General features: G+C 41.1%; 2 protein-coding genes across 5 annotated transcripts in view; one reads left to right on the top strand and one right to left on the bottom strand.

The window, feature by feature from the left end:
* PSTK (phosphoseryl-tRNA kinase) overlaps window positions 1-4665 on the bottom strand; it is a 29833-nt gene extending 25168 nt beyond the window's left edge. Inside the window, exon 1 of the mRNA XM_082632024.1 lies at window positions 4574-4665. The gene's annotated coding sequence lies outside the window, so the exon portion shown is untranslated. The remainder of the gene's footprint in view (window positions 1-4573) is intronic.
* A 150-nt stretch (window positions 4666-4815) lies between these two features.
* On the top strand, window positions 4816-22002 carry LOC309798610 (ATPase PAAT-like). 4 transcript variants are annotated; one of them, XM_082611126.1, is made up of 6 exons: window positions 4816-5120; window positions 5883-6086; window positions 6909-6981; window positions 10061-10267; window positions 16308-16759; window positions 20527-22002. In XM_082611126.1, exons 1-6 carry the CDS (start codon window positions 4957-4959, stop codon window positions 20759-20761), a joined length of 1335 nt encoding a protein of 444 aa, XP_082467252.1. In that variant the 5' UTR covers window positions 4816-4956; the 3' UTR covers window positions 20762-22002. The 4 variants fall into 4 exon arrangements, with proteins under 4 accessions (XP_082467252.1, XP_082467253.1, XP_082467254.1 ...); XM_082611127.1 differs by lacking the exons at window positions 16308-16759; window positions 20527-22002 and adding an exon at window positions 11733-12408; XM_082611128.1 differs by lacking the exons at window positions 6909-6981; window positions 20527-22002 and having other exon boundaries at window positions 10161-10267; window positions 16308-16578.
* Window positions 22003-22357: the final 355 nt, after the last annotated feature.

Here is a 22357-nt window from a genome sequence, read left to right as displayed (position 1 = left end):
CAGTCTAAAACCCCAAGAATGCAGGATAAAACAATCCCATGAAATGGGTCCATTATAAAAGTTCTTTTTAAGCCAGGTATTCTGAAGTTGGAGTGGATTTTTCCATAGATGATACCATGTTATTCATGATGGTTACTTTTCAAGCCACTTTTTTTACTGGATTCGTTCCCATTAGTGTACATTGCTGTAGATCCAAGCAGAATAAGGTTGTTAATTTTTTTTTAATGTAGAAGATAAAACCCACTTAAACAAAAGCTCTTTGCAGTTTTCAACAGTTTAAGGGTATAAAGAGGCTCTGAAACCCAGAGTGTTTAAGAATCTGTTATAAGGCATGTGCAGTTAGCAGTAAAACATTGTTATGTGATTACTACCTACCTTACCCCCAATACCTATATTTGTATCTTTAAAGAAATCTTTTCCCCAATTTTAATTCCTCTCTTTACTAAGACTCTAGGGTAGTGACAGTGGGCAGAGACAGGGAAGCAAGAAAGCATGTGACAGTAGTGCAGGGTTCTTCTGTAAAGCTGCACACACCATCGCCTAATAAAACTCTACTACTTTCCCCACTTATAATTAACTGCTGTGACTAATGGAAGAATGTGCAACTCTTCACGTCTTGTTGCTGTTTGTGCCTTGTAACAGATTCTTAAACAGGAAAGGATACAGACTAAACATTGCAAAGCAAAGGCACATGGAGAAGAGTCCAAGAGAAACCAGGTTCAAGCATCCAGCCACGATGTGCGAAAGCATGCGCAGAGTCCTGCCAACCAAGGAAGCGCACCTGAGTCTTTGTGTTCAAGGTTTTTATTGGGGGTCAATCAGGTAGGCATGGAGCACCAATGTGCTGACATTAGTTTCTTAGTCTTTAGCCTCTTCAGAGGCCAAACTCAAAGAGTATAGCCCTGGAGGCTTCCCTGATGGCACAGTGGCTAAGAATCCACCTGCCCATGCAGGGGACACGGGTTCAAGCCCAGGTCCAGGAAGTTGCCACATGCTGCGGAGCAACTAAGCCCATGCGCCACAACTACTGAGCCTGCGCTCTAGGGTCTGCAAGCCATAACTACTGAGCCCGCATGCCACAACTACTGAAGCCCACGTGCCCTAGAGCCCGTGCTCCACAACAAGAGAAGCCACCGCAATGAGAAGCCCACATGCCACAACGAAGAGTAGCCCCCACTCGCTGCAACTAGAGAAAGCCCGTGCCCAGCAACAAACACCCAAAGCAGCCAAAAATAAGTAAATAAATTTATATTAAAAAAAAAGAGTATAGCCCTCACCACACATCATGCTGTTAGCATAACCTAGCTGGTGGGGCTGAGGCCCATAGTTAAAAAGACAATTTTATTAAGCAGATATTCCAGCAGCTTAGAGGATAAGACAGGAGTTGGTCAGGAACCAGGTCTTTCTTTGGAATGTGGGCAAGTTTTGAACATCTCACGCTTAACAAGTTAACCCTTTACTACAAAAACAGCTTTAGGATAAGAAGGTGTCACACAGGTGATAATCATGGATGTAGGCAGATTCAGCTACACATCAAGAGCTTCCCCATAATTTCTACATGTCTTCAGAAAGGCTGAAGCCAGGCTGTATTGAAAACTGTATACAGTCCAGAAATGTTGGACTAACCAGAACAGAGGTTATAAATGACGTGGCGGTGGCGAGCAGCTATAAATGAAGTTGGGGAAAAAGGGGTAGGAAGGTTACTCTTTCTTTCCCGCTTCTAACTTAATTGCAGGTCCAGCATTGAGGCAGGGTGAGAAGAAGGAACTCCAGGCAACCATAGGGCCTGCAGGGACCAGAAAGAACGGGAAGGGAGGAGAAGAGGTACAACTCAAGTGGTACCAGCTGGGAGGAAAGTTAAGTTCCCATAACCACCTTGCTGGGAAGTACACTCCTGGGTAAAAGGCAGGGGAAATACACTAAGAACTCATTCTACTTAAAATTAGGATGGTCAACACCTCAACTGTCGTACTACTAAGTGAATGGGCCCAAGAAAATTAATACCACAAGTCACTTCTTTCTAAAATGTACCTTTCAAATATGCATTGGTTCATATTCTGAAAACAGATTGGAAATATGCCTCTAAAGAGCATATTGAGTTCTTACACATTAAGCTGTAATAAACTTTAAAATAAGTGAGTGAAAGAATTGCATAGTACATCCTAGTGATATTGGTGGTAAGTTTCCAACATATATTTTATGATTTATTTCAAGGGGAAAAATAGGGCAAAAAAATCAGTTGCAATTCATGACGAGAGCAATTTATCGTATTAAGAGTGAGGTCAGGGCCTCCCTGGTGGCGCAGTGGTTGAGAGTCCGCCTGCCGATGCAGGGGATACGGGTTCGTGCCCCGGTCTGGGAGGATCCCATATGCCGCGGAGCGGCTGGGCCCGTGAGCCATGGCCGCTGAGCCTGTGCGTCCGGAGCCTGTGCTCCGCAACGGGAGAGGCCACAACAGTGAGAGGCCCGCGTACAGCAAAAAAAAAAAAAAAAAAAGAGTGAGGTCAGTTCTGAACAACCACCACCCTGGCTTTGAAGAAAAAAGCATAAGCTTGAATTTACTATTTTTGCCTTTTTCTGCATCTCTTTTTTTGTAATAAAGCTGCCAGCCAACTCTCACCAATCTATCAATTCCATACAACAAACCTGTACTCAACACCTTTACCAGGCATAGAATAATTACTAATCTCAACAAGCCTACATAGTAGGGAACACAAATATGTAAACTGATAAAGTCTGAAACCATAAGAGAATTATAGCACCTGACAAAGATTCTTGCTTGGCCAAACTTTATTCAGGCTCCTGAACCTTCTCCTAGGCTCATCTGGGCATTTCCTTATAAAATCTAGTTTTAGCAAGAACATTGCTAAGTCAATTTAGTCAACTTATTTTAATTCCAAATCCCCCATCCTCCATATCTGACCACCCTTGATAGCTAATCAGGTTCCTCATCTTCCATCATCCCCTGGGTGATGTCTAATAACCCTGGCCTCTCACCAGCAAGAATTCTGTTAGGTAGGTTCAGGCACAATCATTTTGACCCTTGAGGTTTCTCATTAGTAATTTTCTATCCACTGACCCCCCCTACCCTGCTCCTTGGCTTTAAATTCTCACTTGTCCATGCTGTATTCAGAATTGAGCCTGGTCCTACACTGAGGTCTTCTCCCCTATTATATAGTTATGAATAAAATCTGCTTTTACTGTCCAGTTTGGGCTTTTCTTTGACATAAATTAAAAGTATAAGAGTAGTACAGAGGAATGAGTTTAATTCTATAGCAGAGTGGAGATCTGCTTCATTTTGAACGATGCATAGGATTTTCCCTGTTCCAAAAGAACAGGCATTCCAGAGGGAAAAGCCTGCGCAAAGGTGGGGGAGATGGGAGGGCAGGGAGGCAGGCGCGAGTCAAAGTACAAAGGCTGTACTCGGTCAAGAGCAGCAAGCACCAGGAGGGGATGGAGTGGAAGTGGTTGAGAACGAAGGCTAATGACAGTAAACAAGCTTCCGGAACTGTTCAAATGAAAGCTAGTGCTTGAAAACAGAAGAAGCAGAGATGAAGAAAGATAGAACAGGTTTCCTCTAAGAAAACCAAGATTTGGTGATTTACTGGCTGTGCCAAAAAAAAAAAAGCGGAGACCATAGGAGTCTAGTTTCCTGACTCTTGGTCATTCAGCCTTATTCAGCAAAGTCAAAGTCCAGCTGATAGTATTGACCTGGCTCCTTAAAGTGGAGATGGGTGTTTCAGAAGAAGACCCTATTTTCTTTGGGCTGCCAAAGCTGGTCGTGTGAATTAAAGTTAACATATAGGAAGCAGGAACTAGAAGAAAAAATACTGATGTAGACAACCGAGAATGCGTCGGGAGTATTAAAACACCTTTGCAAATTAGGCCCTTTACACTCAAGGCCTTTGGAACTCTGGCATTCGACTTTTCTATATTCTAACGCCCTTTTTTCTTTCAAAAGGAGGAAAACTCATCTGCACAGGACTCTTCAGGAAGGGGACACGTAGTGGTGGTGGGGAGGGAACATCTACCTTCCTATCCAGGGGGCAAATGGACAGAGCCACCCGCCCCCACTTCCCCGGACCCAAAGCCTCAGGGTCCTTCAGGTCCAGCTCGCATTCTGCTCCACCGCAGACCCGAGGCCGCCGTCCTGCTCGCTCTTCTGGGGCCGGGAGGGCAGACCCCACCCCCCTTCGGGCGCAGGCCTTTCTCCACCTTCCACCCGGCCCGGGGGACACGAGGGCGGCCCGGGCCACTTGACAGGGCGAAGCCCCAGGGCCACACGCCTTCCTCACACACCACCCGCCCTGGCCCCACACCAAGGGCAACACCGTCCCAACCTCCTCCTCAGCTAAAGCCGAACGACCGGCACCCACCTGACACCCTCGGAGGAGAGAACGCGTGTACGGAGCGGGCTGAAGACTTTCTGAAAAGCCGACTCCACCGCCTGGCCGCCGCGTCCCCAGCCCCACGCACCCCACCGCAGCCCGCGGAAAGGCTCGGCGTCCGCGCCACAGACCCGAGGGTCGGGACGAGGTCCTTCAGGTCTCGAGAGCCACGACACCACACCTACCTCACGACGTACTCTCCTCACCGGACCGACCCTGCGGGTCAGTCCAGCCACCGGCATCCACACGACATCTCCGGGGCCAACGTCAAACCACCACTGGGTTCCCACGCGCACAGCACCACGCCTGCGCACAGCCCAGCAGCTGGACCAGGCTGTCAGTGCGCATGCGCCGGACTCCAGCTCTGCCCCCTCCGCCCAAACCGGCCGGCGCGCGCATGCGCGTTTACGGTAGTTGGTCTCTCCCGACCCCGGCGAGAAGCCGCGGCTCTGGGGTTTGCAGCCGGACGAGGCGGAAGTCGCTCTGTTCCTTTACAGTCCCTCAGTCTGGTGGAAATTAAAGAGCTGTAAGAGAGGTTCCGGAGCTGGCCTGGTGTGTAGGTGGCCAGATGGAGACCGAGACCGTACACCCGCCACTGACCCGCCGCCCGCCGCTGGCCTCTTCCTGGGATGCCGCGTGCGGAGCCCTGGCCCAGAGTCTCCATCTCAGCCGGTCTGGTCTCGGCGCCCGGGACGCCGACTGGGACGAGCTGCTGGCGCCGCCTGCAACCGGGTGCGCCGGGCCGGCGGGGACTGGGGTTGTGCTCGGTGCCAGCCGCGCTCCTGGGGGAGCCGGGAGGGGAGGCGGGGGCCGTGAGAGGAGAGGGTCTGGGCGCGGAGCCGAGCCGGTGACGGTCTGTGCGGGCGGCGAGGGCAAGGGGGCAGGTCCCGGGTGGCGGGCCCGCGGGAAAGAGGAGGGGACTCTCGCGTGAGCGTTGGGCGCAGGGGACGGGGGGCAGGTGACCTGAAGACTCGGCGTTTCACTCCCATCCCCCTTGTGTCCGTCACGTTGGCTCCTGAGGCCCCCTGTCGGGATCAGAACCTCCTTTCTATCCCGAAACAAAAACTTACTGTCGATCAAAATAGGCATTAAAAAAAAAAATCCAGATGTCGAAAATCTTCATCACCTTAGCTTTAAAAATGGCACTTTGGTCCTTTATTGCATTCTGCACCCCGCCCCACCCCCACTTCTGAACTGTTTTTTAATGTACACTAGCTGCCCAGTACATATATTTCATTAACTGGACAGGCAATTATAGGAAGTCGCTTAGAATGTATTACAGAAGTCAAGGGAAAAGAGAGTGGAGAGCCCTCACGTCTAAAGCATCATTTCCTTAGGAGTTCTGTATTGAGCATTTCGTCAGTGCTTTGCAAGGCGCTTGGTCTCCAAATGCAAATGTAAATGAATAGGATAACATGTCAACCCCTGTGGCCCATTAAGTGGGTTAATGACAGTGTTCAGAGAACTGTATAATATTCTTCATTTTCTTTTCAGCGAGGATCTGGTGATTTTGAAAAGGAACGTGAACAGCCAAGATGAAAACCCCTGCTTCCTTTACCTGAGATGTGACCCTCCTGGAGGTGAAGAAATCGTTTCTATTGGCCTTTTAAGTTCAGCAAGAAATATGGAAGTATACTCAGGAGAGGAGTACTGTGGAACCAGTAGGGGCAAGAATGTTTGTAATGTTCTGGATAACAGGTTTGTGACCTATGCGTGTGGAAGTGTTCTTCTGAAGTAGTGTTTTATTTTCTTGAGCTTTTGCAATATTTATTGATTCTCTGACATTGGTGCCAGATACTAGGGGAGAGAAGATAAAAACATACCAGCAGACATGAAAGTTTAGACCTTTAGGAATCTTAAAGACAGTCTAGATCAGCCTAGTTGTTTTTATAAACGTGGAAATTGAGAGCTAGTGGAAGAGAGAGAAGTTGGTAAAAGATCATAGCTAGTTCGTGGCAGACTGATCAGATGAAGTTCTGGTAAGTGTTTCTTGTCTGTTTTCTTTAACTCACAACAATCTGTTTTCCAGAAATTAAGTTGTCTATCAGTCTGGCACTTTGAACATTTTCCTGTAGGAAACTCTTTACAGATAGTGCCTGAGCCCAACACTGTGCCATACCAGTATACTTATTTAACCCATTATTATACTTCTTGATTTTTTTTTCTGATTTCTTTCAAAGATTCTGACCTAATCTCTCCTTAATACGAATCAAAATACGAAGTGTTTTATATACCGTGCATGTTGGATACAAGGGGTATGTTATTGAGCTTTACAGTGTGCTCTGTGCTGCATGAGTCTACATTTGATATCTAATTTCATTTTCTCATATAGCTTGTAAGTGGCAGATGTTGTCTTTGTAGCCAGTGCACTTCAGTAGGAAGTCCCAGCTGTTTATGCCTCACAAGGAAAACTGAATCTCAGGATTTAAATATTGTCCCGGAAACCTTTATTTTTAAATGTAACTATTAAAAGTGATAGTGTGTGAAATTTTTTATAAGTTAATTCCTTTTTATTTTTAGTGAACATGAAAAGATTATTTTGTACAAAAAATATCTAAAATTGGAGTCTTCCACACATGCTTGTAAAATAAAGGTAAGTCATTCCTCAATGTCACATAGTCATGCCTAAGCTAATTTTAAAACTACAGTTGTCTTCCTATTATATATACTTATTATCTGTAGGTTTGGTAATGTAGTGAGTCCAACTTGGTCCCTGGTTTTAGGTCAGAAATACTCAGTAAACATGTAAAAAGAAATTCTTTTCTCAAAACTTTTCAACATTCTTCTGTTAAAATTTGACCATTTATTAGCTACGATTGTAACCAAAAGTGGTGTTCAGCTGCTCGCCACTCAAAAGCCAATAAAGAGGCCAGGTTGGTGGACAGGAAAGTTTGCTTTGTTTAGGATGCCGGCAACAGCAGGGGTGGGGCGTTGGGGGTGCTGGACTCCTGTCTGAAGGCCAACTCCGCCCACTGACCATCAGGGGACAAGAGCTTCTATAGACAGAGGGAGGGGGCTGCATGCAGAAACAGCACAGCCAGCTCTGACCGTCATCTTGAAATTGGTCATCGGTGGCCTGACCAGCAGCAGCATCTCGATTGTTCTTCAGGTCCAGGGTTGGTTTGTTCCCTTTTCCTTGAGGCCAGTTTTCGGAATTGTGGCAGCTTATGTTGTGGCTACAGTCTGGTCATCATGTAGTTAACTTCCTTCACCTGGTGAGGGTTTCGGTATCTATAAGACAGCTCGCAGGATGTGGCTCAGAATATGATCTGTAGCCCTTGAGGAGGAACTAAAGGTCCTTGACTTTGCTTTATGACTAAACTATTACTGTTTTGTCCTGTTGACTGCTTCTCTTTGCTTCTCCATTTTTGCACTTCTCTGATTAAACTTATTCTTTGGCTAAAGTTTTTCCACAGACCAAAGGCAGGCTGAGGACAAGGTGGGGCAAGGACCATAGGGTCCTGCTCCATTTCCTAGTCATGTCATGTACTGTTGTTAGTACAGCAGTATAGTACTTTTGAGCCTTAAGAAAACGGAGTTAAAAACATTTTTTATCTTTATATAAAACGTAGGTGCCAAGAAAACCACAAGCAGTTTTCGTCCCCAAATCTAGAAGGATAGAGCACAATCAGGGAGGATTCAGACATGGGTACCACAAAGTTAAAGGAGTTTAGATTGGTGTCTTTAGCCTGAAAAATAGTATTCACATGAACTTTACTAAGGTCATCCGATCTAAGGAAATGGTACTGAGCTGGAAATCGAAAGCCCTATTTTTAAAAAATTTTTATTGGAGTCGAGTTGATGTACAGTGTTGTGTTAGTTTCAGGTGCACAGCAGAGTAAATCGGTTGTACATATACATGTATCCACTCTTTTTTACATAAGCCCTGACTGTTAAATGAGCTCTCTTGCTGACTAACACAATAACCTTGGGCAAGTTCCTTCACCTTTTTTGACCTCCCTTATGGGTAATATTAGGGAACTGAAGAAAATTCTTGGATTGATTATTTTTAATTTCTCAAATTCTGTGCTGATTATTGCTTACAGAAGAGCACACAACTGATTATCCCAAGATGTTGTTTTAGGTGTATATACTAATAGTTTCTAAATTCATTTAAATAAGACCATTCATTCATCCAACAAATACTGGAGTGCCTATTGATGCCAGATACTGTACTTGGCCTTCAGGAATTGGCAGTTATGAAATAAATTGGAACGAAGGCCTCACATCGCAAATATTAAAGCGGGCAAGACAGATAATAGGTTGACTCAGTGTGCAAAATAGGTACTACATTCGCTAGTGAGAAGGGCTTGGGGGTTAAAAAGCAGAACAGGGATAATATGGAGGTTGGAATGTGGGTGTTTACACTTCATGAGGTATTTACTTACTTATTGATGATCTTTGGTGCCACACTGAGTTTTTAGATCATGGGTCTGTATTCGCCTGTGTCTTTGTGTGATATATGGGTTTGTTGTGTCTCTGAAGGTGAATGGTGTTTGAAACTGTGCTGTGGAAGTACCAGGGAGTGAAAGAGTGTTTCATTTAGGGACATCCTTGGGTTTGTATGAAAGCTTCTTCTGGGCCAATAGTATATGTAAGTTAAAAGTAATAGTTACTGATGCATATGTTTGAGCACTTACTCAATGATATGTACTGGAAATTTTAACACATAACCCTCATAACAACCGTGTGAACTCATTTTACTCCTGATTCAAGTTTGGTATTTGCCCATGGTCACCCAGGCAGAGCCATCACTGAACTCAGGTCTCTCTGATTGTAAATGCTGTTTTCGTTCCACTCTGCTGCTTTGTTGTCCTACGCCACACATGAAATGTCTTTTGGTTTAGAAGCATGGACAACGTGAAGAAGCATAAAGCATTGGAAAAGCTACTGGGATAGAAACCAGAAGAAACAAGCTCAGAGCTCAACCTTGCTAATTGGGTGTCTTTTGCAAGTTAAAAAAAACACCCTGAACTCGTCTTTTATGTGTAAACTGTTGAGCTCTCTTAGGTTGTATTGATATTCCCTACAGTTCTAAATTCTAAAATCCTGACTTATTTATACTTAGTATTTCACAAACACTTTGCATGTGACACTGGACAGTCTTATTTTGTATTAAATAATACTATAGCAAGTTTCAGTATGTTACGATCTCAGATTGGTATAGTTTATCTTTAATTCCCTAAAGTAAGTAAGTAGAACATTATTTATACATAATCTTTTATTTAAAAAGGACTTTTTGCATTTACCTTGTTTTCTTGAGTCTTTTTTTTTTTTTTTTTTTTTTTTTTTTTTTTTTTTTTTTTTTCTTTTTGCGGTATGCGGGCCTCTCACTGTTGTGGCCTCTCCCGTTGCGGAGCACAGGCTCCGGATGCGCAGGCCCAGCGGCCGTGGCTCACGGGCCCAGCCGCTCCGCGGCATATGGGATCCCCCCAGACCGGGGCACGAACCCGTATCCCCTGCATCGGCAGGCGGACTCTCAACCACTGCGCCACCAGGGAGGCCCGAGTCTTTTTTTTTATTATGACTTGTTCTACAGAAACCTTTAAAATGTACTTGAAGTTAATTTTTAGATTCTTGAATGCTTCACTCTTCAGTATTAACAAGAAATGAGCTTAAATGATGATTATTTTTATTATCATTAATTTTGCTGAATTTTTGCATTATAATAGCTGCTCTCCTTTGGTGAAAAGCAGTGTGTGTTCATCAGTAAAGTTGTGGTACACGTGAGGCCACTTTCAGCAAATTCTTCAGCAGGCTCTCCTGCTCTAGGATCAAGGATAGACCTGGAGAGGGTCCAAACCATCATGGAGTCCATGGGGTCAAAGTTGTCATCTGGAGCTCAGCAATTGATGAATATGGTTATTTTCCAGCAACAGGTGAGTAGAAATGGATTTCTTTCCAGATACTGTTAAAATTCTTTAAATGATGTCTTCTTATAAGGACATGGAGAAACATAAATCTTTTTATTTCAACTTTTGTTATTGATTTAACTGTTAGTTTTACTAACTTTTCTAAAAATAACATTCTGTAGACCTACTCTCTTGCAAAAACATATTTCTATTATAGACTTCACAATTTTCCATGAATTCACTCATTTATTCATTCAGCAAGTATTTATTTAGCCCCTTCTTAGTGAATACCACAGTTTTGGTTACTTTAGAAGATTCAAAGATGAATTAGTCGATAACCTGTCGTTAAGGATCTCTGTGGTCTTGTTAGGGGAGTCAGGGCATCTAAGTGGGGAATGATGAGGAATGCTAGGAAAGGCTTATTAAGGGAAGCAGCGTTTTATCTAGGCCTTTAAAGAGGAAGGGTGGGATTAGGCAAGTAAACTTGGAGGGATGCAACTTGAGAGGTAGAGAACAGTATGGATTAAATCTTCAGTGCTAGAGGAATAGGATGTAGCTAGGAAATGAATACAAGTTAATTTCTCTGGAGTGAATAAGTGACGGGGGAAGTTTCAGGTAGACTGGGGCTGGATCTTAGAGGATTTTGAATGATGTTATAGAGTTTGTGGGTGTTTTTTAGCTCTGTTTTAATAAATTTAATCCGCTATTATGTGTAAGATGAGTCAGTAGGAAAGATGCGTCAGCAGAAAGTGAGGCTACAAGAAGCAAAGCAGCTCTGTTATTTCCGTCATCCAGAGGAGAGTTAATGAGAGTCTAAACTTGGAAGGAGCAACCTGATGCTGGATTGTGAGAGGCTACAACAGTGGGGCCATTGGGACTTGACAACTAACTTAATGTGGGTTTTGTGGGAGAAAAACAGAATCAAACGTGAAACTAAAGTTTTGAAAATGGTGATACCATAATATACATGGAACCCAAGGGGGGAAGCGACTTGGGGGAAACAGGAGTTTAATTTGGGAGTGTTGAGTTTTAGGTGTGAATAACACATGCCCTGGGATAATGATTCGAGGCTTTGGAAACACAGGTGGGGCTAGTGGAGTGGAGGGAGGTTTGGGAGGAGCATGCCTGGTAGATGATGGGGAAGGGGGTGAGGGGAGAGACCGGAGCCAGGAAGGAAGACCCTGGGAGAGTAGGTGCGTTTGCTAAGAATACGGGGAGAGGAAAAAGGAACCAGAAGAGCAGGACACAGCAGTGCTTAAGAGTCGCAAGAGATCTGATGTCAGGAGACCTGAATTCAAAGCTATTAGTTCTGTGTTATTTGGCAGCGCTTCCTCTTTTTGAGGGTAAATTTCTTCGTGTTTACAATCTAAACGATAATACTGGTAAGATCATAGGATGAAAGTTGAAAACCGATAACGTGAGTTAAAAAACTTACATAACTTTTGTGAGATTTGCCAGTATTAATTTAGGACGAGTATCGTTGGATCAACAGGCAGACATAGGAGAGCAGGAGAGTTGCTGATGATCTTGGAAAGCATGGAAAGGAGAGCTGTGAAATGAACAGCGTCCAGACTCTTCTTGCTCTGGCACTACTGTCTCACCTCCATACCTCAGGAGGCTCCTAGCTGGTCCTCCTGCTCCACGCTCCCTCTCCACAGTGCAGCCAGCATGATCTCAAAGGGTGCATCAGACTCGACATCCCCTGTGTCAAGCCCCCTGACTGCTTCCCTTGACACTCAGAACTGATCCAGATTCCTTACGCTCTCATCTGAGGTCTGGGCCCACGTTGTCTCCTCAGCCTCATCTCCTGCTGCATCTCCTTAGATGCCTTGCTCTAGACATTCTGATGTGGGTATTCCACAAATATCCAGACGTGCTCCCACCTCAGGACCTTTGCCCTCTTAACTGTTCTCTTTGGCCAGAATCCTCTCTTCCTGGTCTTTGCAAGTGTGCCTTTTTCTTGTTATTTCAACCTCATCTTAAACATTCCATCTTGAATGCCACCTTCGCTAACCACCCTGATTAAAATATTATTAGCCTTTTCCTCCAGATCTGTATCATATATTTTCATCAGCGCTTTCTTGCCTGTTTTTGTTTATGTGTTGTTTTGCGTATCTCATTAAAATACAAGCTTTGTGCAAAGAGGACCTGTCTGTCTAGTTTATGGCTCCGAGTAAATTTTATATAATATACATGCCCTTTGGATTATCAACTAAGTACTCCTTGGAGATCTTCAGGGGGTCACTTTGAATAGTGATGAGATGAAAACCTGATTTTGAGGGATTAGATAGTAAATGGGTAGTCAGAATGTGGAGGTAGCCAGGGTAAAGTGGGTTGTTTCAAGAATGATAGAGATAAGGAACCTGCCGGTATCAGAATCCCTTGGAATGTTTATAAAGTGCAGAATCCTGGCCCTCACCGGTGACCTGAAACACTGAGGCTGTGATTCAGGAGTCACCTATCTTATACAGGCAGTGCCAGATGAGTCTTATGCATAGCATAGTTTAAGAACAGATGTTTGAGGGGAAGGATCCAGTGGACATAGAGATTAAACATTTAAAAACAGAAGAAATTTTTTGTGTGTGGAACATGTTGGAAACATTAGAGAGGGTTAATGAATTCAGTAAAATCAGTTCATGGACTGATTTTTATGTTTTAAAACCTTGACTTTGGGAAAGAAATGACATGAATAGTAGTTTGTGGGGGTTATGCCCATGGTTTTAGGGTTTTTTGTTTAATTCCCAAAATAATACATTCTCTTTGCTATGACTTTCCGTCCACTCGCAAGTACATAAGGTGTATTGTAAGAGTGCTCTCCCAACTCTCATCCTGTTCCCCAGCTTGGTGTGTGTCCTTGTCGCATTTTCTATCAGATAGAAACACAAGTCCTCCAACCAACAGCACGTGTGTTGTAACCCCCCAACACACGTGCTAAATCATTATCTGTGGGGACATTTGGGAAACCCCCTGGGGAAGAAAGAAGGTGATCCTGTTAAATCGTCTTTTAAACATGCTAATAAAAGTCTTCTTTCTCGTGGGGAGGCTATATTTATGAATGATTCTCACAGGATACACCTGGTTCTCTAGGATTGCTTTTGTCCACAAACAAGGAATCCATGGAATGTCTTCCTGGAAAGTGTCATATAAGCTCTGTAACTATCTGTTGAGTATAAAGTAGGGATGGTTCACGATCAGAACCTCTCCTTCTACGGAACGGGCGTAAACCCACACCGTTTGCAACCTTCATATGTTAATTGGGGCAGGGCCTGTTCTGATGAGGAAAGAAAGGACCTGGGGAACAGCTTTCTAGACTCCCTGCTTCACCTTTGCCTTGTGGTTCCTTGTTTTCTGGAAAGTTTCTTAAAGTGATTTCTTATTTCCTTGTATTTGAAGTTCATATGTGCTGAGTTTCATTTGTTTTTGCTTTAGCAATTTAGAATAATTGAGTAGGAATTCTGAATCAAAGTGCCTGGCATATAGTTGTCATTTAATGTTATCTGAGGGAAAGCTGCACCGACTTTCTCAAAGAAAATATATTCAGTTATTCAAGGTTTTCACTGTTTACCTTTTTCATCTAAAAAAGTAAAAAGATCTTTTTTCTTGGATTTTCAAGGTGATACTTGTTCAAATTCTTTATAATTAAAAAAGTTAAAGACAGTGTCTTGAGAAATCTTTCAAGATGTTCAGAGATAAACAGTTTTTCAAAAATCTGGGGGTATATGTGTACTTATATGAAATTAAGTATACACATGTACAAGTATGTGGACACAATTCTGCATAAATGCTTTCATGTTTTTTTAGGCTGCTCTGTAATTTTTTTTTTTCACATAAAATATGACACGGAACCTAAACAGTAAGTACATATGAATTATTTTATACATATTCTTCTGCCTACTTTTAAAAGGGTTTGAGGTGCCTTGCAAGACAATATATGACAGCTCAAGAAAATTAAGAATTGAATAAAGTCAAACAAAAGAAGGAGAAGAATAGTCATCAGCAACTAAGGTTGGGTCATTTACTGCACTGCCATATAGATTAACCTGTGAATTTCTTAACATTTAATTCAAAGTGAAAAATAATCACCATAAGAGCTTTTATCTGAGAGAAATATGACTAATTTTTATAATCAGTGAATTTCTTATAATAAAATATTACTGTATATCAAAATAGAAAAACTCATATAGCATATGTCTTAATTGCATTTGGATTTTTCTAATTAAAATTTCTGCCAAATTAATTGTTGTGTACAATTTTGACATTGATTCCACTATTTATGTGATTGCTGTTTTGTAGAATTTTCAATTTTCTATCATAAAGTTTTTTTGCAGTACCAGAATTTTGCCACTACCAAAAATAATTGAGTTTTTCCTTTATGACTGAGTAAAGCTCCTTTTCACCTAAGGAGAGTTGTCTAATTTTTAAATTTTGTAAATATAATTGTATATAATCCTCGTTTTTAGGAATAATTTAAGGTTTTTTCAAAACTTGCATTCAATAGAAGAAGGTAAGATTTCTTTATAAAGAGAGTTTCTCCAACAGGCAGTTCAGTAGAAGTTCCGTGGGGCCTTTGTTGTTCCCACCCTACCAGCGTCCCTGCTCCCGTCATTCCCCTTTCCTGCTATATTTTCCCTGAAGTATTTATCACCATCTCTATTCACAGGATGTATTGTCTTTCTTTCCTTTTTTCTTTGTTGTTTGTCTCTCCCTGCTCCCTAGACTGTAGTGTCCACAGATCGGCAATTTTCATTTGTTTTGTTCACTGGCTTATTACCAGTGCCTGAGACAGTACCTAACACAGAGCAGATTTCTGGTAAATATTTGTTGAATGAATGAGTTTGGGGCTGGCTTAATCCAAGAAGCATTTCTTAGAATATCCAGACAATACACGGACTGAGTGTCTTCACCTAATCTTGTATAATTTTCTCAGTCTCTCTCACTAGATACTGAGCAACAGTAAGTATGAGATGATATCCCCTATAAGAATCCCTAGTAGAGTTCTGTGTTTAGAAGTTAAGATGGAGGTGTATAACTTAAGAGTTAGATAGGCTAGAGGTTGTTTTGGTTTTCTCTTGTGGAAAAAATGAAGAGCATAGCAAGATCACGGCCCTGTATAGGAGACAGTGTAACCTGTTCTCAAAGGTGAGCCTGAAAAAAAAAAAAAAAAAAAAAGTAGGGCTTCCCTGGTGGCGCAGTGGTTGAGAGTCTGCCTGCCGATGCAGGGGACACGGGTTCGTGCCCTGGTCCAGGAAGATCCCACATGCCACAGAGCGGCTAGGCCTGTGAGCCATGGCCACTGAGCCTGCATGTCCGGAGCCTGTGCTCCGCAACGGGTGAGGCCACAACAGTGAGAGGCCCGCGTACAGCAAAAAAAAAAAAAAAAAAAAAAGGTGAGCCTGAGTCTTCTCAGGAAATAATATAGCATAGCTGGTTGAGTTGAGGCCACAAAACATAATCACTATCTTACAAATTATTAAGGCAGACTTAGCCAAAAGGTAGCTCGTTTTAGTCATTGAAAATGTCACAGAAGTACTCATATAACATCATACCTTAAATATGTAACTATCTGGTCTATCTTCCAATGAAAATAAGTTGCATATCCTTAGGTTGGCTTACCATATGTGACGATGGGCAGATGATTTTTAATTCTATGAAAGTTATCAATTACTGTGACTCAGCTGAGAATACTACATTTTATTACCATATATTAAGGAGGCCTTTGTAGTGGAAACATTAAAATATGCCCATGCAAGTTGACTAAGTATGCTTGTATTTATTTGAATATTTTCCTTAGCAAAACTAGTGAAATGATTAGAAGTCCTGACTCTGGAGTTCGGTGGCCTGGGTTCCAGTCCTGCTTCTGCCACTGACTAGTTGTGTTACCTTGGCCAAGTTAACTTTAGTCTTGGTTTCCTAACTTAATATTGGGATAGTAGCTATAGCCTACTCCATGTGAAAGTTTTGAGGATCAAATGAAAGAAGGCACATTGCCTGACTCTGAGATACTCCAGAGGTTACCTGTCATTATGATTCATGTTAATAATAACATGTTTTTATTTACCTGGCTTAGAGTTGTATTCCCACTGGAGAGCAGCTTCAGGCAGTTTTGGAGAGCACTGGATACAAGCACATGATTGGACTGCAATCATCTTCTACTTCAGGAGCCTTCAACAAGTCATCCTCCACACCTTTCCCTTCCAGAACTGGATTGACATCTGGAAACATGACTGAAGACTTAAAAGCTTACATTGATCAAAGTACACAGCCAGCTGGTGGAGGAAATATGACAAGCCTCCAAGAGTGTAAAATTGTGCCACAAAACCATTCTCTTCCTGAGAATGATCTTAAGAATGCAATATCTTCTTTGTTACCAAAGAAAGCAAGTGACAACTCACATATACCTAACTCTGAGTTGCTGCCTGTTCTGCAGAATCTGTGTAGTCAAGTGAACCATCTCCGTGTGGGACCCAACAGCAAGTGGCAGGAAAGCATCACCAAGCCCGGCGAAGGCGCTGTTGTTACGTGAGTACTTAAGACAAGTGTGGTTTAGATTGGGGGCAGGAGGGGGGAGGCAGGTGGAGGAAAACAGGTTTGTTTCAATAACTACTGCCTGAAAATGTTTCCAGAGAGGATTTTAGGAGCTTTTACATTTCACCGTTAACACACTATAGGAAGGAAATACTCAGCAGAGTAGGATGGATTGCTTTGAAAGAAGTGGGTAAAACTGGAGATGCCGAGCACTTCTCAGGCGTCTGATGGAAGGGGTACAGGCAGCAGATAGGGTCAGAGTAGAGAGCTGTCTGCGTGAGTGGAGAGGAGCTGTGGGGACCACGATATGGACATTTTGTGCCCGATGGTATGAAGTGAGCCATTGGAACAGATTTCCTCTGTAGATCGTGTGTGACCGAGGCTAATTTTGGAGTCATCCAAACATTTTTCAGCTCTAAATTATTTCTAGTGTACAGGCCCTTATCCCCTGATCTCGTAATTCCATTTTTTCCAGTCCTGCTTTGATTGAGGGGTGGCTAAGTGTTTAGTATTTTCCGCATCCTTTATATAGACGTAATGTGTCCAAATTTCACACTAGATTGGAATTCAGGACTCTAATCATAGTTCTAGCTTAACTATTTTGCCTTACTGTTTAAATCTTTTGGTTTAGCCTTTTTTCCCATGTCAAATGAGGTAGTTCTATTGGTTGAAATTTTAATGTCTCTAATAGCATTGAAATTTGAGGAGTTTAATAAGTTATTGAAAAAAAAGTGGTTCTTACTTGGGCAGGACAAGGAAGGATAACAATAGTCTTTAATAAATAGTTGATAGTCTACATCAGTGTTAACTTGTGATATAGTAAAACAAAACAAACAAAAAATAAAACCCAAAGAAAAAAACCTAAACATTTAAAAACTGCTTCTGGGTCCAGCTGAGATGGAATGTCCCTATTTCTCTTAGATCCCCCTTTTTACCAATAAAATCCCTGGACATAATACAGCAAACATACAAAGACTGTAAAAGGTGGAAAGAAGTCAGATTGCTCAGGGACTGTGAGGCTTAGTGTTCCTTGGTTCCTAGTTACCTGAGAGTTTCTTTCATCATAGATGGGTATAGGATTTTGTCAAATGTTTTTCCTATGGCCTTTCATATGATCATGAATTTTCTTCTGTAGTCTGTTCATATAGTGAATTACATTAATTTCAAAAACTGAACCCACCTTGTATACCTAGAATAAATCCCACTTAGTTGTGGGCTGTAATTCTTCTTTACACAATGCTGGATCTGATTTGCTAATATTCTGTTGAGTATTCTTGCATCAATTCATTAAAGATACTGGTCTGTATTTTTCCTGTACTGTCTTTGCCTGGCTTTCTATGAGGGTAATACTGGCCTCATAAAATGAGTTCCATGTCTTAGAAGAGATTGTGTAAAATTAGTATTATTTCTTCTTAAACTGTTTGGTAGAAGTCTCTAAGGAAACCATCTGGGCCTGGATATTTCTTTCCTGGGAACTTTTAAATTACAAATTCAATTTCATACATAGTAAAGTTGTCAATTCTCCCCATTGATATGAAGACTTAATGTAATGCATACTGAAGTTCCACCACAATACTTTGTAGACATAGACAGGATTATTTTAAAAAATATATGAACAGCAAAAGAGGTAGAATAGCTAAAACAACTTTGAAAGAGAAGAATGAGGGCTTCCCTGGTAGCACAGTGGTTAAGAATCCGCCTGCCAATGAAGGGGACACGGGCTCGAGCCCTGGTCTGGGAAGATCCCACATGCCGCGGAGCAGCTAAGCCTGTGTGCCACAACTACTGAAGCCCGTGCACCTAGAGCCCGTGCTCCGCAACAAGAGAAGCCACCACAATGAGAAGCCCACGCACCGCGACGAAGAGTAGCCCCTGCTCGCCGCAACCAGAGAAAAGCCCGCGTGCAGCAACAAAGACCCAACGCAGCCAAAAATAAATAAATAAAATAAAATAAAATAAATTTATTAAAAAGAAAAAAGAAGAATGAAGTGGGAGGAATCACTCTTCCCAATGTCGAGTCTTATGTAGTGAGAGTATTCAAGATGATGTAGTGATGGCAGAGGGACAGACACATAGGTCAATGGAACGTAATAGAGAGCTCAGAAATAGACCCACACATGGACTTCCCTGGCGGTGCAGTGGTTAAGAATCTTCCTGCCGATGCAGGGGACACGGATTCAAGCCCTGGTCCAGGACTATCCCACATGCCATGGAGCAACTAAGCCCGTGTGCCACAACTACTGAGCCTGCGCTCTATAGCCTGCAAGCCACAACTACTGAGCCTGTGTGCCACAACTACTGAAGCCTACACGCCTAGAGCCCGTGCTCTGCAACAAGAAAAGCCATCGCAATGAGAAGCCCACGCACCGCAACAAAGAGTAGCCCCCGCTCACCGCAATTAGAGGAAGCCCGTGTGCAGCAATGAAGACCCAACTCAGCCAAAAATAAAAATAAATAATTAAATGAAAAGAAATAGACCCACATGAATATGCTCAACTAATTTTTGACAGAGGTGCAACAGCAATTCAATAAAGGAAGAATAGTCTTTTTAACACATGGTGCTGGAGCAATTGGATATCCGAAGGGTAAAAAGTGAACCATGACCCAAACTTCGTACCTTATACAAAACTTAACTCAAAATGGATCGTAGACTTAAATGTAGAACATAAAGCTATGAAACTTTTCTAATAATACATAGGGGACAATCTTTGGGGACCTAAGACAAGACTTATTAGATATGACACCAAAAGCAAGGTAATAGAAAATTTAATATATTGGATGCCATGAAAATGTAAAACTTTTGCCCTGTGAACGACTCTGTTAAGAGGAATAAAATACAAATTACAAAGTGGGGAAAAATATTTGCAAATTACGTATCCAACAAATGACATATCTAAAATATAGAAAGAACTGTCAAAACTCAACATTAAAAAAATCCAATTAGAACATGGGCAGAAGACATAAAGAGACATTTTATCAGAGAGGATGTACAAAAAGCAAATAAGCAAATGAAAAGATGTGCGACTGACCTCATGGCTATTAAGGAAATGCATATTAAAACCACAATATACCACTATACAGTTATTTAAATGGCTAAAATAAAAAGTTTAAAAGTGGTAATGATAGCAAATGCTGATGAGGATGTGGAGAAACTGGATCTCATTTTAAATCCTGTGAGGTTTTAAAATGGTACAGCCACTCTAAAAAATATTTTGGCAGTTTCTAATAACTAAACATACAGTTGTGCTCCTGGGCATTCATCCCAGAGAAATGAAAACATCTGTCCACACAAAAGCCTGTACACAGTTGTTCATAGAAGCTTCCAGTAATTTAATAAAGTGTGGATTAAAAAAGCAAAAAACTATTTAAATTGTACAGTTGCTTGGGGAAGTACTTGGAAAACCTTTAAAAAATCTTGCAAGATTACTTTAGATTTGGAGCTCAAAATCAAAAGGACCCTTTCTAAAGAGCCATTCTTTGAGGGTAGAAATTCCATCATCTTCATTTATATATTCTCATTTCAATTGTATGCTTAAATGTTTAAAGAATTGAAGAAATAAGAATGTTTTGGGCATTCAGGATTGTGGTCACCTGTTGAGTGTGTATTTTAGAACCTGGAAGTGTGTTGTACAGAGACAGTATAGTTGTGGAGACAAATTTCAGCAATGTGTGTTGGCTGCTTTATCATACTACAGTTTGGTTGTTTTTGTTATAATATTAGGGAAAATTGTTACATTATTATTTTTTAAATTTACTTTTAGAATGGAAGAGCAATCCATTTGTTCCTACTTGGAAAAGATTCTTTCTAAAAATATGGAACTGATGGAAAAGAAACTTATGGACTACATTGATCAGCGAATATATAAACTCCAGGAGCACATAGATAATAAGATTGCTTTGTTAGTGGACTTGCCACAAAGTCCCAACTCCCCACCCTCTGGCATGCCTCTAAGACATTATGACTCTGGAGAAAGACTTTCAAATGGAGAAAGATAGCACTGAACATGTTGAAAGTACTACAGATATTTATTACATATTTATTACAAACCCAAACCCCCAAAAGTCAAAGCAACTATTTAATGTCATTTGAGGATCACCGTTTACTTACATAAAGCAACCTCAGTGTTCATTTTAACTGACTGTTACTGTAAGTCTCATCCTGTACACTAAGAGTTAACATGATAGGGTCAAAAATTATTTTTGTTTTGCATATTTTTCACTTTTATAAGAAATTCACATATACCTCTGGGTTGCTTAAAGTGTTCAAATTTTTTAAGGATTTCTAATGCTTTTCATTAGTTGGTAGTTTATATGTGTTTGATTGGAATACTCTTAATATTTAGAAAGACCTTATGTTTTATGGGTGTACAAAATGCTTAGAATACTTGATATTTTCTCTTTTTCTAATTGATCTTAGAAAACTGGGTACTTAAGACTTGCAACCTTTAATTTCAGATCACCATATTACCTTTTTTATTGTTTATTTCAGATAAAAAATTAGATGTGATATTTGGCATGTGTAAAATTGGTTTACATTGGGGCCATTAATTTTGTGTTCTGTCACACTGTAGTTATGGATAGAAAAGTAAAAATTAGAACTGACCTATTCTTTGTTAGGATTATTACTTTAGATTTTATGTTTGATGTAAAATGAGAGAAGTCATCTTGTTTGATCTCCATCAACTCAGAAAGTAGAAGGAATTCTCTCCTTTTCTGAGCTGATACAGGTTCTTCTTTCCAGAGCCCTTTTCTGATTAAAGTGTGAAATGCTGAGGTTCTGCATTGAAGGATTAAGGCATATGAATCCAGGAGATTGCAGTTCTCTCTGGCAGACATGATTTTCAGAAATTATACCTATTGTATATGTGTTGTAAGGTGATATATTTGCATCTAAAAAATAAATGCATCCACTCTGGAAAGTACTTGTCTTAAACAAATAAAAATATTTTTTTCATCTAATATTTAAGATGAAAAAGGATGGTTTACACTCATTTAGTATGTTGTATTTTGATGAATTTAGTTCTTTGAAGTAAAAACTAATATAAAGTGTGTTCATTTATTAATCACTCTGACCTTAGGGACATGAGGACTTGTATATTACTTTTATCAGTCTTCTCCTAATTTATTAACAACATATGTAGGCATTAGGTAGCATTTCTTTCAGCACTCAGTAGAAATGTGTCTCATTTAAAGCTGAACCCTTTCATTAATAGTTTATACAATTTCTGATTACTGTGGTCTGTTCTTTGATTCACAAATTGCTTTAATATAATTACAACTAGAACACATGCTATGTTTTCTAAAGTAATTAAAATAAATACAATATTCATGATTATAGTAGTAGAAATAATTCAGATGAGCTTTAATTCCTGATCATCTGTTTCTTAATTTCTCCATGTTAATAAAAACCTAAATTACATTTTATATATATTAGAGATTCATAGGTATTGATTTTCTTATACTTACAAATTGCTATAGTATGTATATGTAATTGCTTTATTAAAATTATTATCACCTAAGAAAATACTGCCTGAATTTGCTCAGATAGAAGGAGCAGATCACAGTATGTACAAAATCTCTATTAAGTCTTTT

The sequence above is a fragment of the Mesoplodon mirus genome (genome assembly GCF_964341445.2).
Source record: "Mesoplodon mirus genome assembly, chromosome: 2".
Lineage (NCBI taxonomy): Eukaryota > Metazoa > Chordata > Mammalia > Artiodactyla > Ziphiidae > Mesoplodon > Mesoplodon mirus.
Note: the sequence above shows the minus strand (reverse complement) of the source record. Positions and strands in the feature narration are given on the sequence as shown.